The sequence below is a fragment of the Manis pentadactyla genome, chromosome 17 (genome assembly GCF_030020395.1).
Source record: "Manis pentadactyla isolate mManPen7 chromosome 17, mManPen7.hap1, whole genome shotgun sequence".
NCBI classification, from domain to species: domain Eukaryota; kingdom Metazoa; phylum Chordata; class Mammalia; order Pholidota; family Manidae; genus Manis; species Manis pentadactyla.
The window spans coordinates 66,150,627-66,166,286 of NC_080035.1; the positions used below are offsets into that span (position 1 = coordinate 66,150,627).

General features: G+C 57.8%; 1 protein-coding gene across 6 annotated transcripts in view; it reads left to right on the top strand.

The window, feature by feature from the left end:
• The first annotated feature begins 1,414 nt into the window (after positions 1 to 1,414).
• Positions 1,415 to 15,660, top strand: part of TFDP1 (transcription factor Dp-1) — a 31,215-nt gene continuing 16,969 nt past the window's right edge. Inside the window, exons 1-3 of one of the 6 annotated variants that reach the window (XM_036904811.2) lie at positions 1,415 to 1,454; positions 2,009 to 2,083; positions 14,881 to 14,947. In XM_036904811.2, the coding sequence (XP_036760706.1) occupies positions 2,072 to 2,083; positions 14,881 to 14,947 (79 nt within the window). In that variant the 5' untranslated portion in view covers positions 1,415 to 1,454; positions 2,009 to 2,071. Of the gene's footprint in view, positions 1,455 to 1,533; positions 1,556 to 1,613; positions 1,695 to 2,008; positions 2,084 to 14,880; positions 14,948 to 15,660 lie in introns of those variants that run through there. The other 5 variants (XM_036904812.2, XM_057494445.1, XM_057494444.1 and 2 more) reach the window with 5 other exon arrangements.

Consider the following 15,660-nt stretch of genomic DNA (forward strand, 5'->3'; position numbering starts at 1 on the left):
CTGTCTAGTTACTGGACCCTTAAATTTGGGGAGAGGCTGAAGGTCTGTCCTCTGATCCTCTCTTCTGAGCCCCCAGCTCTTGCCAAGAGGCTTGCTGCCCTGTGTACCTCGGTCCAAAGCCTGGGAGCGGAGTTCCTGGCTATCTGGGGGTAAATATTCAAATACAGTAAAAAATAAAAGGATTCTGAGGAAGCAGAGAGGAGCATGGAGGGACATGGGGCTGCTCATGGGTGGGATGCCATGTCAACTTCACCAGTACAGAGGTAAGCCCACTCTGCCTGCAGGACCTAATGTTCCCTCCCAGACCCTTTAGTTCACGTCCGTCACCCCCACAGTGTGCAATCTGCACTAACAAGGTGAACATTTCTGCTGTCTTCAGAGAGGAAGCAGTGCTAACTGCGATGTAAACAGTTAAAGTGGTCCATCAGTAGAGATGCAGAAGTGGGCGTGAGCAGCAATGAGGGTTAAACTGTGAACCCTGATATAAGACCTGCCCTGCTGGCAAATTCTGTGCCCCTCTGAGACGTCAGCAGCCACCCCCTCTTCCCTGCACACTTCACCTGATACAGCCCTGAACTTTGGACTCCAGGCCAGCCTGCCCTCCGTTGGGTCTCTGGCCCCCAGTCCACTGCCACCCTAACCCTGCAGGCTCCAGCGGGGGACAAGGCTCCAGGACTCAGGGTGCCCCAGGCCCACCCAGGGATGAGCACTCTGTACGAGGGCGCGACCAGGAGGAGGCTGGGCATGGGCCTGGCGGCTGCAGGTGAACACAAGAGCACCTGCAAACACCCCCATGTGCAGACCCAGCCTTTCTCCTGCACAAGAGCACACATGCGCACACGCCCAGCCTCCTTTCCTGCTCAGGTCCACATAAACAGCTATGTGCACACGCACACCCCGGACCCCTCTCCGTGTGCACTCCTTTAAGTGCACACTCACACCCTTGGACCTTCCGAGTGCACATGGGTACCCGCTCCACATGCACACGGCCACCCGGCCCCTCTCCTCCCTTCCTGTAGTCCCAGGCCCTCTCCAAGTTCACACGCGCGCCCTCGACCCCTCTCCAAGCGCACGTGTGCACCTCCAGCCCCCTCCGAGTGTGCGCCCCCTGGGCCCTCTCCAAGCGCACACGTGCAAACCCCGGCCCTCTCCAAGTGCACACATGCGCCCCGGGCCCCTCTCCAAGCGCACCCGTGCACCCGTAGGCCTTTCTCCCAGGCGTACCCCGCACTTTCCAAGTGCGCGTCGCCGCGGCCCCCACCCCTACGGCGGGCTCGTGCACGCGCACGCGCACGCGCACCCCCATCCCCTCGAGCGCGCGGGCCGCCCCGGGGAGGAGGAGGAGGAGGGAGCCGAAGGCGCGAAAAGGCGCGCAGGCGCGCTGCGGGAGCCGGCCCGCCGCTCACGTCACGTCGCCGCGCCGCGCACGTCACCCCGCCGCCGCCGCTCGCAGGGTGAGCCCCGCGCCCCGCGCCCGCAGCGCAGGGACCCCGGGCCGGAGCGCGCCGCCGTGCCCGCGCCCGCGCCCGCCCGCGTGCGCGCGCCGAGGAGCCAGGTGCGGCGGCCGGGGTCCCGCGAGGGTGCCGATCCCGGGCGCCCACCGTCCCCGCCGCGTACCGCCGCGTCCCGCGCTCCGACCCCGCCGCGTGCGCGCCGCCCGGGCCCCGGCCCCGCGTCGCCGTCGGGGCGCCCAGGTGACCCTGCTGCTGGTCCTGCAGGCGGGCCTCCCGGTGGAGCGGCGCCCGGGGCCCGGGGTCGGGGTCGTGGGCTGCGGCGGGGCAGCCCGAGCGCACGGGGTCGGGGCTGGGGTCGGGGCCGGGGTCGCACGGGCGCTGACCCGCTTGGCCGCCCCGTGCCCTTTCGGGGCCCACCTGTCAGTGACCGGCCCGCCGCCCCCATCGCAGGACCAGAGCACCCGCGGGCAGTTGGGGTGGAGGCCGGGAAATGTGGGTGTTCTATTAGCGCAGGTTTTCGTCCTTACTCATTTCTTGTTTTGCCCTCTTTCCAGAAAAATCACTTTTCTTCTGTGGAGGGTGAACATTTATAGCATCGATTTCGCGGATCTGGTAACATGGCAAAAGATGTAAGTACGTTTGCTCCAGGACCGGCAGGTGCTGGCCTGGCACAGCATTTCACGGTGACAGCGGTGGTAGAGTTCTGCTAATTCTCAGGCTTTTTAAGCAAAAGAAACGGGGTAAAGGTGGACAAAATGAGCAGTCTGATTGCTTTTATGGAGTTGTGGGACCCCTTCCACACCTGGCTTTTCAGGCTTGAACACCGATGACAAAGGCCGGGAGGCTTAAAGGGTGGCAGGCTTTTCCTCCGTCTCTGTGCTCACTCACGATTCTGCGTAACTTTGTGGAAGGACAGCCCTAGGTAAGTGAGATGGAGGCTGGGCAGGGGCGGCTGGCGGCACAGGACCGGGAGCACCTGTTTCGTTTTGATGTAGGAAGTTAATACAGGTCTGATCAGTAAAGTGCTAAGCATTTGTTTTGGTTACTTTTCTTCTCAGAAAAATGATACTTGGTTATTAATGAAATGTAAAAGATCCTGCTTAGCTTGATTTGTCATGATTTTTGTATTTGTCATGAGACTATGGTATATACTGAATAATTTTTTTAACTTGTCCTAAGAAATAATACTTTTTGGCCCCCAAAATATACACTGTTTTATTGGTCATGTAGTTCTTTACTGCAGTCGGTGGTCCAGTGAGACTCACTGAAACCCCAGGTCTGTTTAGCGTTTCCCAGTGTATCGCTCTGTAGACATTAGTGTAAAGAGGCTGTGTACCCATTGGTTGCACAGAATTGGGAATACAGCTCAGAGCAGCTGCATCTGCTGAAACACAAGCAGAGCTAGTGAAAATGTGCTCCTGCGTGTGGAGCCACATGGTTCCACCGGTTCTCACAAAGCCTGAGCAGAGCACCCTCCACCCCCACCGGCTGGCTCCTGTACTTGGCTCCGGGCTAACCTGGCAGAGAGCGTGTGATCACACGAAGACTCTCGTGTGTCTTAAGGCAAAGCAAGGATCTGCACATGATGCTCTGTCATCTCATCACCTCCACCCGGCTTTGTCGATGCCACGCCCTGCCGTTTGCTGTGTATGCCCCAGATGCGGGATGACAGCGTGTGCTCAGTAACACACGGGTCTTGAGCACACCTCTGTCAGCACGGGTCTTGGGTTGAACGTTCCGGGGAACTGAGTTTGCCCTTTTTTATAACTGGCCACGGGAGGGAGTGACACCTTGTTTGGGAGGTCCTCTTGGGTTCCCCAGTTGCCTCTGGGGATGTGGAGACAGGCAGTTCGGTGTTGCCACCTGGTTGCAGGGAGACGGTGTAGAGCACCTCCTCTGCCCGTCACTCCCAGAGAAGCAGCCTCTGTAGTGTGCAGGCAGCTGCAGGTGCCCTGGCCAGGGGCTCCCCTGGAGCCGTGTGGGGTCGTCCAGTGTAATGTGAATGGGCGGCTCGGGAAGGTTGAGTGCCGTGATAGAAGTGGCGTGAGGGGAGCAGAGGGGCTGCCGTGCGTCCTGAGAGCTGGGGCAGGCATGGCCGGAGCCAGGCTCCACCAGGGCTGCCGGTCAGGCTGGGAACGGAGGTGCTCACATAAAAGCACTGGCCTTTCCTCCAGTTGCCTCTCTAAAGTGGGGGTGTGGTGTGTGAGTTTGGCCCATGAGTGGCAGGCAGCTTTGGAGGGGAGCCGTTGCATCTCAGTTTGAGCAAAGCCTGAGAGCAGCGCTGGGAGCTGAGCCCCTTGGGTCAAAGGCAGGCAGAGCTCTGGAGACGCGGTGGAGGGTTGTGGGGCCCAGGTTCTGGGGGTCACAGTGGAGGGGAACACTCCTAGGGCCCGAGGAGGGCAGACTTGGTGAGGAGGGAAGGCGGTGTGGCTGGGCCGAGCTCCAGCAGAGGGACTGGCGGGCTGCAGGGCACAGTGGAGGGGGGGCTTTAAAGGGCAGTAAGCGCACCTTGGAGGGGAGGGGAGAGGTGGGCCGGGCCGGAGAGGCCCCGGGGAGGGGCGGTGACTGCGGACCTGCTGGCAGGGCTGGACCCCAGCAGGGCCGTGGGCAGCACCTGGGCGTGGGTGCTGCCATGGGCCAGCCCGGAACTGTGTCTTCGGTCTAAGGCTTGGCGCTTCATCCACCCCGTTGTGGGTGCATCTCGGCTCAGCATAGGCAGGGGCCGGCCCCTGTGTGGGGATGAGGTGGGGACCCTGCTTGTTTTGGCGCTAACTGTGCACTTTATGTTTTTGTTTCTAGGACACAAATAAATTAAATGTTTGTGTTATTTAAAAAGGTAGCTAGACAAAACACTGTAATTCTTTTATTTAAGAAAATCCTGCATTTTCCAGCGATGCATGACAGTAGGCCTGGTGCCTTGGTGATGAGCCGGCACTTCATCCTGGAGGTGCGCCTTTTCCATGGGGCGTGTGCTGGCGGCCAGCTGGTGGGGGCCGGCCTGGAGGAGAGCCGCCCACATGGGTGACACCCCGGGGGCTGCTATGGCAGGCTGGCCCTTGGCTCTCACACCTGGAGCGTGGGGCAGCCTTAGGTGTGTGTTGGGGTGTTTTCCCACAGTTGCTGTGAACAGGGTGGAGGAGGGTGGAGGGCCTGGTGGTGTACGTTTTAGTTGCTGTCCTGGAATGTGGGCTCTGCGCTCCCACAGCCGTGGGCTGGTTTGGTCTTCTCACCTGGTAGGTGACAAAGGCAGTGTATTGTCAATTGACTTAGGAACCTGGGTGTCTGTGTTGTATTTTGTTCCTGTCGTGGGTCCCGCGGGTCCCATGGTGCTTGGGAAGGTGTGGCTGAGGGGTGGCCCACCGCCCAGAGCTGGGGAGCCCGAGCTGGGAGGAAGTGCGAGGGCCAGGACACACGTGATTGGGCGCCCCTGGCCCTCCCTGTCTACCCCCAGCCCCTGGTGTGTTGGAAGCTGGAAGCTGGAAGCTGAGGGGCCTGCTGCAGCCATGGCGCTGGGACTGGAGCCTGGGAGGCCCCAAGAGGGGCGTGCCGCAGAGGTTGGCGGCTGCTCAGGGTCACAGGTGGAGCGTGTCCCCACAGGCGCCAGTGTTCTTGCCCTCATCCAGTGCCATGCGGGTTCAGTTGGTGAAATGGCAGTGTGTGGCCGGGGGTGCTCTGGTTGTGCCTGGTGTGAGAGCACGGGCACAGCCTCCGTGCTGCTCTTCAGACCGTGGAGACGTGCCGTGTCAGGCACCTGCAGCCACGGCCTCAGTGTTGGAAGCAGCGCTGTGACCCCCAGTGCGCTGAGTTTATGGGGAGATCCCGAGATCCCAGAGCTGGAGCCCAGAGAAAAAGGCATCATCACCTCTCAGCTTTGGAGGGACGAGGTAATGAGGCCGGTTCAATACTGACGGGAGACTGATGACCTAAGGAAAAACACGCAGCTGGGCATCGGTTCTCAGACTGGACCTCAGTGACGAAATTCAGAGCTGAAGAAACAGGCCTGGTGGGGCAATAGTGCTGTGGCCGCAAGCCCGCTGGCCCGCCCGGCCTGCCTGCCTCCAGCCGCCCTTGTAAAGAAACGGCTTCACGTTTGCGATTCGGGGTGGTAAGCTTGGGCCAGTTGGGTTTAAATAGCCCAGGATCTGTGACGGTGTGCTGTGCTTTGCAACAGGCTCTTTATGTTTCAGAATTAGTTTTTCTCTACGTGGGATAAAATTGGAGAAATTGAGATGGTATTAAAAAGCAGAAAATTACAGCTTGATTAAGTGTTGCCCTGAAATGTCTTCCTTTAGAAGAGGTATTATACAAATACTTGCTGCACAATTTAAATGATGGGGGACCTTTTCCTCATTTGATTAGCTCTTTTTAGCTCTGTGCTCATGGTGTGTAAAAAAGTTATCTCCAGGGTTGGTTGAGAAACAGTTGGTAAATCCGCCAGTGGTGTGGACGTGCATCCCAGCTTAAAGTGTGACTTCCAGACGAATGCTTTTCCTCATGCGAGGACCTTCCCAAAAAGCTCTTCTCTTTTGGTATTTAAAAAATGAACATTATTTTTCAGTGTAGGTCAGTTGGAAAATTCTCATTAGGAATTGATGCTGGTTACTCGAGGGCAGAGTCGTACGTGTTCTTCCTTCGGAGCAATGGGATTTCCAGGGAAGCAGAAGCAGGCGTGGGTGGAGGGGCCACGGCTGGCCCTGTGGTCCTGGCTGAGGCAGGGGGCCTGCTGAGTTGGAGGTGGCACTCACCCCGGGCACCTTCTAGCTCGTGATTGTTGCCGTTCAGCGTTGGCTGTAGACGGTAGGGTGCCACGTCTGTGTGCGTCGGCACCCGTGAGTGCTTGCTGAGCCGCTGTGACCCTGCAGACCGCTGTGCCCAGGCCCGTGTGTGAAGGCCTTGCAGGTGTGTGATGCACAACTCTGCTCGGAGCTCCTGGTGGGTTGGGACTCCAGAGCGGGGAGCCGTGTCTGCCTTGCCTGTCAGTCTGTTATTTCAGCTTAGGGCTGTTGATCAAAGTGCTGCTTCACATGATTCGGTTTTAAAGGGCGTTGTGGGTCAGTGGAATGAAACCGCTGTGCCCCCCTCAGGTTCTGTGTGCAGTGCCTCTCACACTTGTGCCTACACTGGCACCCTGGTGTCCAGCCGAGGAACATCCCGCTGCTGGGGGGCAGCCAGGAATGCCATCGTGCCTGTGTGTCAGGGAGCCGGCCTGGTGCGCCCAGACCCGAGGTATGCAGAGCCCCTGCCCAGGTGACAGGTCCTTTGTGACCACAGTCTGTTGTCCATGTGGCCTGTGAGCCCTGTCTGCATTCAGTCACCTGTCATCAACAGGTGGTTCTGTCACAATCATTGGATTCTCCATTTAGCAGAATCTCCACAAGAAGAATGCTTGAATTACTGAGAAAGTTCAGGTAGTATTTATTATAAAAGTAACGTCAGTTGTATAAAAGCCAGAAGGTTCCAGAAGAGTAAAAGGAAGAAGATAAAAACCTGTGCTAGCAGGTATCTGGGGAGTCAGTGGGGCAGTGTAGTGTGTCCCGTGGTTCTTGTTGAATTGTGCACAACGCAGGCGTGTTCACAGAGCTGTGTTCGTCATTTTAACTGAAGCAAGTGTACATTCATTCCCCAGTGTGTTAACTATAGAGCAAAGGTCCTTTCTTGGCGAAAGGGTCCGCTTATTTTGCATCGAGCATCCCTGTGACGTCCAGCTGTGATGTCTGTGGGCTGGAGGGGAGCACAGAAGGCATTTAGGGTGCTGAGTGCGGCCTTCTTCATTGTTTGTGATTTTCCCCAGGCTTTGGATGACACGACTGCATGAACAGGTGAACAGAAACGAGCAGAGCAGTGCCAGGTGGTGTGCTGGGGACTCGAGAGTCCTGAGAGCCGCCAGCCTGAGAGCGTGGGAAATGTCGGCTGCTGTGGTCACTCTGTGTCCACTGTGTGCACGTGCCGGGGACCCTGTGCCTGGCATTTGGGATTCAGATGGTTTCCAGTTAAATCTCAGATTTTCAAATCCATATGATATCCTAGGGTGAGTGAGTTCTTGGAACTGTAATTTTGCATGGATGGGTGTGGGAGTGTGTGGACATGCGTGGGTGTGCATGCACATGTATGTGCTAAGTCTTTGAGATGTGATCTGACTGCTTTCCAAAATGATTGTACCACTTTATATTTAATTTCCATCAGATTATAGGAGAGAGCCCATTTCAACATCCTTTTCAAGGTTGAGTTTGATAATAACAATTAAAAGACCCACAAGATTTGATCCACCTGATAGGTGAAATTTTAAGTTGTGTTTTATTTTAAATTTTGATTTAGAAGTTGAATATTTTCCTTTTAAAACATTGTTTCCTTGTGAGTTGATGAACAGGGACCCTGTGTTCCTTTTTTGACTCACACTTTTATTTTCTGTTGATTTGAACGCACTCTGTATAAATTAAGGATATTAACCTTCTGTCCGTCCCTTCACAGCAGTGTTAATTGTCATTCAGAAGAGCTGTAAGCACCCAGGCATTTCAGTGTAAACCTGTGGAGACCATGCCTTGAATTTTAACATCAAATACAGATGGCTTTTAGGTGGTTCCAGTGTTTCTCCCACGTCCGTCTCACTCGGCGTGACTGGCAGGACTCGAGCTCAGTGCGGGTGTGACCGTGTTCCGCCGCTTCCTGGGCCGGTGATCCCAGCCCTGCCCGGGGGAGAACGTCGGCCTCTTCGGCTCTTGCCTGCCTTCTTAGTTCCTCTGCTTGGGAGTAGTGACCGGAGGACCTAATGTGCATCTTATTTTTCTGTTGTTTTATTTGCTTTTCAGAGAAGTAAGAGTTTGAGTGAAAATGTCCTGGCCACCTTTGTTGGCAGGCTCTGAATCCTGCTCTGCGGGGAAGGAGGACGAGTGGGGAGGCCTGGCGTGAGTTCAGCCTCTGACTTTGTCTCCTCTGAGTTTGGGGGTCAGTCGTGTAAGGCCTGGCCTTGATCTGGGGAACTTTAAGTTAATCCAGACAAAGAAGTCATATATGCCTGGGGTTTATAACTACTTTAGGTCTTTCTGTGAATTTCAGCACCATATTTGACACAGTGTGCAGCATAAGGACCTTGATAGTGTCCAAGTGTGCAGCCTGAGAATCATGGTGGCCGCAGGCCGCTAAGGGTGTTCGCCCTCGTTCTGCGATGCCCCGAGGCCCCTCCCTGAGCACACGCATGCAGCTTGTGTAGGAGGGAAGTCACAGTTAAACAAGTTCCTGGGGTTTTGCAACTCCAGAGCTCTGAAACCCGGGCCTGTTGACACAGGTGCCAGCAGAGCGCTTGCAGGCCGGGAAGTGGGGCCATGGGGCCTCCCCCTGGGGGTGTCTCCCCTTCTTTAGCAAACTGTAGAGTGGCTCCCACAGGCACAGCAAGACCAGATCTCACTTTGGGGAGGAAAGGATAAGGAGTCGGGGGGCGGAAGTCAGTTTTCTGACAACTGGAGGCCCCGACCTCTCAGTAGTGATGGTGACACACCCACCCTGGGTCAGGTTGTCTGAGGGACTGTGTTGAGAGTGAGTGGACTGTGGTCCTGGATGGCCAGTGGGAGACAGCTCCCCATCCTGCGGAGATAGGGCCGGCAGGGGGCCATGGTGCGTGCTTGTTGCAGTGTTGTGCATGCAGAGGGCAAGCAGGGCGTCCTCGCCTGGCCCTCCTTGGCCCGCACACCTCGGGCCCACAGCTTCGGGGCCTTCCCTGAAGGTGGTGGGTGGCACCAGTCCTGGTTCAGGCTCCCAGCCTCAGGTGACTTGGGTGTTGTTGGAAAGAGAATTGGCTCTTTCTGAAGGGGAAGACATCTCCTGCAGTAACTTCCAGTATGGAGGTTAGTGTATTATCTGAAGTCAGCCAACAAATCCCCAGCTGTGGAGAGGAGGCCTCCAGTTCTGTCTGGGAGAGGCCCTCAGACCTGGACCACCTCTGTGGAGCGGCGGGATGCACCATGCACGCGAGGCCACAGGACCATCCATGTTTTCCTGGGCACAATTTCCGTCCCTCGGGAGCGAAGGAAACAGACTGCATGCGCCACGCGGCCGGCCCAGCCCTGCTTGGCAGCAGGCAGGTATTTTTAGACACAGATGCAAAGCTTTGGGAGGCTCAGGGCTCATCGCAGACCAGCCCCCAAGACGCTCCTTGGCTGGGAGTGGCCGGTCTAATCCAAGCTCTGGGGTGGCCTCCACTCTTAGTGCAGCCAGGGGATCGGCTCCTGGTGGAGCCTGAGCTCGGAAATGAAGCAGGCAGGCTGCTAGAGACAGGGTGGGGGGCCACGTGGCCCTTTTTGGCCCTGCTTTATCCAATTACAAAAGTACAGGGTTTATCTAAAAACTCAAACCGCATCAGGATGAAAGTAATTGCCTGAAGTCATGGCGCAGGTGGCTCTGTGGGCGGTGCCCTGGTGATGTTTTGGGGGTGATCCCCTAGGTGTGTTTGCACAGACGCACACCTGTGCAGCTTTACTTAGGTGATCTTGCCTTCCATCCCTGTGTTTCACTCCTCGATGTGTCTTAGAGGTTTTCACATTGGTAAATGCAAACACAGATGATTAAAAAGACGCTGTGAGCCTTTGGACATCCACGCATAGAGTATGTGATGACCTCTGAGGAGCTCCAATGCATGGCTGGCTTGCCCATCTACCCCCTGAGCCGGCCAGCCGCTGCGCCCATGCGCTTATGTCATTTCCCTACATCCTCTGCTGCATGGTTCTCAAAGTTGAGAGCTCTTCGAGAGCACCCGGATGCGGCAGTGTCCCTGGAGTTGTCACGTGCTGGTGCAGGACACGTGAGGGGCTCCGGCATGGCGCTGTGCACGGATGTGCTGTCCCTTCCTGGGATGCAGTCTGGGGTGCTCCTGGCCTCACCTGCAGGGGAAGCAGGCCTGCAACATGGGCCTTTGAAACACGGCCGGCTCGGCCCAGATGAAGCGGAGGTGGGCGCTCGCTTATTTTATATCGTTTTCAGCAGGACGTGTGATCAAAGCTCCTCATCTTCTGCGGCCAGGTGGAGCGTCCCTGTCTTCATTTCCACTTTCTTCTTTCGTCCCCTTGGCATTGTTGTTAAGTGATGAGCCTCATCTCTAACTTAGACTTTCTGCCTGGTGCTCCATCTCTCGTCGCTTCGCAATGCCACCTGGGTGCTCTTTCCACGCAGACAGACCCTGAGAGCCCAAGGGGCGCGGGAACATCTCACTTCCCGGCGCTGGGCGCTTCTGGGCCTGCAGGGCGCCCACCCCCAGAGCGAGCCCCTGAGGTGCGTGGGTCCCCGCGGGGGCGGCAGTGGGGGGCCGTGGAGTCAGGAGGGCCGCTCCGACGGGCTGGGGTGGGGCGGCCGAGGGCTCTCAGCTGGGTCCTGTGCCGGCAGAGCCGGCCTGCACCTCGGTTCTCAGCATGTTGCGCCCTCCCTCGAACCGTGGTGTTGATGGGAGCTGCCTCGGTCAGGCGGCTTATTTGCAGTGGCAGCACCTGCTGCGAGGTGGCCAGGCGTGCCCCTCGGTGAGCGTCCTCCTCCTGGGGCCGCAGGTGTGTCACCTGTGATCGCCTGTGTGAGCCCGGGTGGCGTATCTCCCATCACAGTGGTTGAGGAGCTTGAACCCACCTTTCACCCTGGGCTGCCATGGCCACGAGGGAAGCTGTTGGTCTAATACTTGTTGATCTAAGGTTTTCACGAGTGCGAGTGTGGTGAATCTTTCCTCTGCCCCTCATCTGGTGGATGAGCACCCGTGCACGCAGCCCTCCCGTGTGCTGTCCGTGGGTGCCGTACAACCCATGCCGGAGGGCATGGCCAAGGCGGGCAGCCCAGGCCGACCGGGCCTCACTGCACTACTGAAAGCTGGCCTGGGCTCCCGGTGCCTGCATGCGGCTTGGCCCGGACACGCTGGGGGGTCTCCTTGTGAGTGTCAGGAAGCTGGTGTGGTTTTCTTTTTCTGTGGTAAGCTTTTCAGGTTTTCACGTTGTTAAGCTTTTTAAAACCTTACTCTTCCTCTTTTTTTGGTGTTTTCTTCCTGCTCTCATTGAGAAGCACCTGTGTTTCAGTCTGCAACTCGGCGCCCACTGCCTGTGTTTGCAAGTAAAGCCGTGCCGATTGTCAGCTGCCGCACATGGCTGCTTTGGTGCCAAATAGCAGGGCTGGGTGACCGGTAGGGACCGCGGGCCCAAGTGTGCACCTGGAACCCCGTGAACACAGGTTTGTTAGGTTACGGGACGTAACCAGGTGTAATATTTTGGTTCCCACCATTAACTGGCTTACCTTCTTCCAGTAGCATTTTGTTTTACTGTTATTGCTGCTATTAATGGGATTGTTTCATCTAATGTAAGAGGACCGTTAACTTTTCTCTAGTGAATATGAACGCGAAAGGCTAAGTATACTTTTTCTGAGAAAGATTAAGGTTAATTGTGGCAAATGAGTGAGGTTACTGTTGGTTTATATGTCAGTGTATCAGCAATTCGATGTTTCCTTACAGGAAGCTAGGCTTGCATCTTAAGCATATTGCATCTTAAGCATAAAGATCTCACAGGCGAGTAAGTTTGGGCACTTATGGTAAAGTTAACCGCAGTCTCCGTGACGGCTCTCGGGAGCTGAGGGCTGCATCCTGACGCCTGTCGCCAGGTGCCTGCAGGTTGTAGCCCCTGGGCAGAGTAGCCGTGATGCGGTTACCTCCTCTTGGTGGTCGTGGAGTTGAAATTGCAGCACTTGCCAGACGACGTCCTGCCGGAAAGCGCCAAGGAGGCCGTCGTAGGGTCCAGTCTGTGTGTCCTCGCGCTGTCAGTCACGCTCCCCGCGCTGTGGGGTGGTGTGTAGCGCCGGACTGCCCTGCTGGCCGGAGCACCAGTGGCGATGATCAGGGTGGCGCCCTAGAGCTCTCGGGGTTGGCCTTTGGCCTGGCATGTGGCCCCGGCGGGCTGGCCATGCCCAGAGAGCCCTCCTGATCTTGTTCATGCCGGCGCTGTTGTCAGAGGGCACGTGTGGCAGTGCCCCCGATGACTGCTTATGGGGCCCCCTCACAGCCGGCCGGGAATCTCCCTGCCCTGAGCAGGGTGGTCCTGGGCTGCAGGAGCCCCTCAGAAGCCCCGTGACCTGGGCTGGGAGGACGGTGGGCTGCCCTGTGTCTGACCTTGCAGCCTGCGTGTGGTCGTCATGCTGTCGCTGTTGTTCAGGCTCTGGGGGTGGGGCTGCTTCCCCTGGTGCAGACGGCCAGGTGTCGGGCGCACTGGGTGTCTTGCAGCTGACTGAACACTCATCAAGCCAGTGATAGTTTTTTCCAGGAAAGGCGGCAGGAATTTCCTCTGTATCGCTGGTTCTGCTGAGATCTTACCTCGGTCTTCCCAGGAAGCGTGTTTGAGAAAAGCCCCACTCTGGGAAGGCTGTGGCTGCAGTTTGCCGGCCATGGGGGCCGGCACAGCGACCTGCCTCCTTTGTGTGGACAAGTCTTAACCACTCTGCCTGTTGCTGTGAAAGAAATGACACCCAGTTCAGCGGCTTGAGTACAATGAATGTTTATCCTCCCAAACAGCTTTGTGGGTCGGGAACGTGCAGTCCTGTTCCAGGCTCATGGGTGGCCGCATGTGGATGGCGTGGGGGCCCGTGGGCTCTGCCTCCTGGCTCTGGGTAGAGGCCTCCGTGCCCCACGCACCCACCTCTCTGGGGCCCTTGAGTGTCCTCAACACGGCCACCAGTGGTCCCGGGTGAGGAGCCGAGCAGGCAGATGGCCCAGCTCCGGTCACTCAGGGCTCAGGGCCAGCCCGCAGAGGGCTGGAGCCCCTGGGGTGGCCCGGCCTCGTGGCCTTGGGGGTGTGGCTCCAGGTTCTGTCCTGGGAAGACAGTCGTGGCCTCCAGAGCCAGTTTGCGGACACTCTGTGGCGTTCTTCAGGTGATGAGCAGAAGGCCTATATTGTTTTGTACTTTCCTCAGTGGAAAGCGAGCTTGTGTTCCCTGTATGATTTTGACATGCATTGTTATGAATGGAGGTGACTGTGTGCCTGTCAGATCCACTGAGGTGGGCTTGTCGCTTTCTTGTGTGGAGACGAGGCAGGTGTGGCCAGCAGCCACTTGCCAGCTGAGCCTCCCTCGAGGTGGAGCTCCCGAGCTGGAAGTCGGAGTTGGGAACTCGGCAGGGGTGTCTGCCCATCAGGCAGCTCAGGAGAGGTGGCCTCTTCAGGCAGGTCTCCGGAAGCCCTGCCTCTCTGGGCCTTGTGCAGGCCAAGCCAGCCCCTGGGACAAGTCACCAGGTGGACCGCTGCGGCTGCGGGTTTTAAATTCCAGCCCCCCTTTTTACATTAGGGGCTTTTGGGGCGCAAGGGACAGAAATGGGATTTTGATGAGCCTGAGTTAGCGGGATCTCCTTCAGGCTTTCCTAGGACCTGGGAACTGTGGCGATGCTTGTGTGTGGACGTGGGTGTGTAAACCCATTCGCTTGGTGCCAGTGTGAGTCTGGAAGTTCTCGGGGTGCTGTGGTCAGGCCAGGAGGTGGTTCTCGAGGTCCTGAGCTCTAGTCCCTGGTCAGAGGTCTGGGTGTGGGGGAGGGGGCTTACCTGCGGAGATGCACTCACCAGTCTGTGTGTTCATGCGCATGCTGGCGTGTGTGGATTGCCACATGTGTGCACATGTGTCTGGGTGTGTGTGTACCTGTGTGAGTGATGGGTGCAGTGCACACATCTGCGTTTCCTGCCTGGTGACCAGGTTGGGTCAGGAGGCTTGCTTTCCCAGCTCCCCCTTTGCCGCCTCAAGCAAGGCTGCCTATGTCCCTGGTGTGGGAGAGGAAAGCTGGGGGTCCTCAGACGGGGCAGCAGGCACAGGTGTCACACTTGGTAGATGCTGACGGTGCCAGGTGCTCATGACTAATCATGACAGCCTGAATTTTGCTGATGGAAGACCTAGGCAGATGGAAGAACCGAGTCACTGGGCACTTCTGGACCCAGAGGCAGTCATGCGTGACGTTTCAGGCCTGTGTTTGCATGGACCCGCCTGGGCATTGGTGGGCAGCACTGGACTGGCGCCGTTACCAGCTGGGGCGTCAGGGGTGTCGGGCGCATCGTGTGGTCGCGATGGGGCAGGAGAGACAAGCCCGGGCCCAACTCCCCTTGCACACAGAGGTCGTCTGCTCCCCGTCTGGGGCTCTGTGCTCAGACCAGCCCCCAGTCTGCCTTCCAGACGGTCAGAGGGATTTTCACGTCCACCCACAATACACCTCTGCCCACCTCAGGCGTTTCCACTGCAGGTACACGTGGTGACCTGTACGTAAGAGCATTTCATCGCGTCTGGGGATGGGCTCTTTCATGCCGGCTCCCAGCCAGGCCACGTGTTTGCCGTGTGGCTCCTGCCGCTGTTTGCGTCCCGTGGATGTGTGGTGTTCGGAGGGTCCTCGGAGCCCCTGGGCCGGGACCCTTCGCCGTATTCCTGACCCTTGTTGTTCCTTCCGCAGGCCGGTCTGATTGAAGCCAACGGGGAACTAAGGGTCTTCATAGACCAGAACCTCAGTCCTGGAAAAGGTAAGGGGGCCTGTTTCGGAAACGGTCTGTCGGCCAGTGTGTCCGTTCGGTGTGTTTGTGAGTCTCTCTAGTGGGAGAGCCCCTGGGTCCCTGTGGAGACCCTGCCTTGGGGGCGCTTCTGCCCAGCACTGTGTGCTCAGAGCTCGGCCGCCATGCACCTGTGGGCACAGCCAGTGGCTGAGTTCATTTTGGACTGTAAGTCACATACCTTTTGCAACAATTCAGAAGAGGGAGAGAGGAGTGTAAAGGAGATGCTCAAGTCCCTTCCACCTCATGGGCTGTCCAGGTATTCGCCCTGCGGCCCCCATGCTCATGCCCATCCCTGGGCCTGGGTCCAAGAGCTCCCATGTGGCCTTGGGACTGTAGCAGCTGCTGGTGGACGGGCGTCTCCGCATCGTTGGGACCCAACCGGGTAGGACGTGGATGTGGTTTGGGCCCCACGGGGTGGCTTACAACCCCGGCCAACGTGTGGGGCTCCAGCGCTTCCCCGGGTAAGCCCCCGCCTTGGGGTTGCTGGGCGCAGAGCGTCAACGGGCATCTCCCGGGTGACCCTAAAGCTGCCTGGGTGTGGAGCCTCCATACCAAGTTTGTGCAGAGCCGCCCTGGAGCCCCTGAGACAGGCCGAGGGAGGGCCTGCGGAGGCCTGCTGCGCTCAGAGCCTTAGCCCGCTGTGTTTGTGTCACGGCTTTCTTATGACGTCTAGCATTCACGGA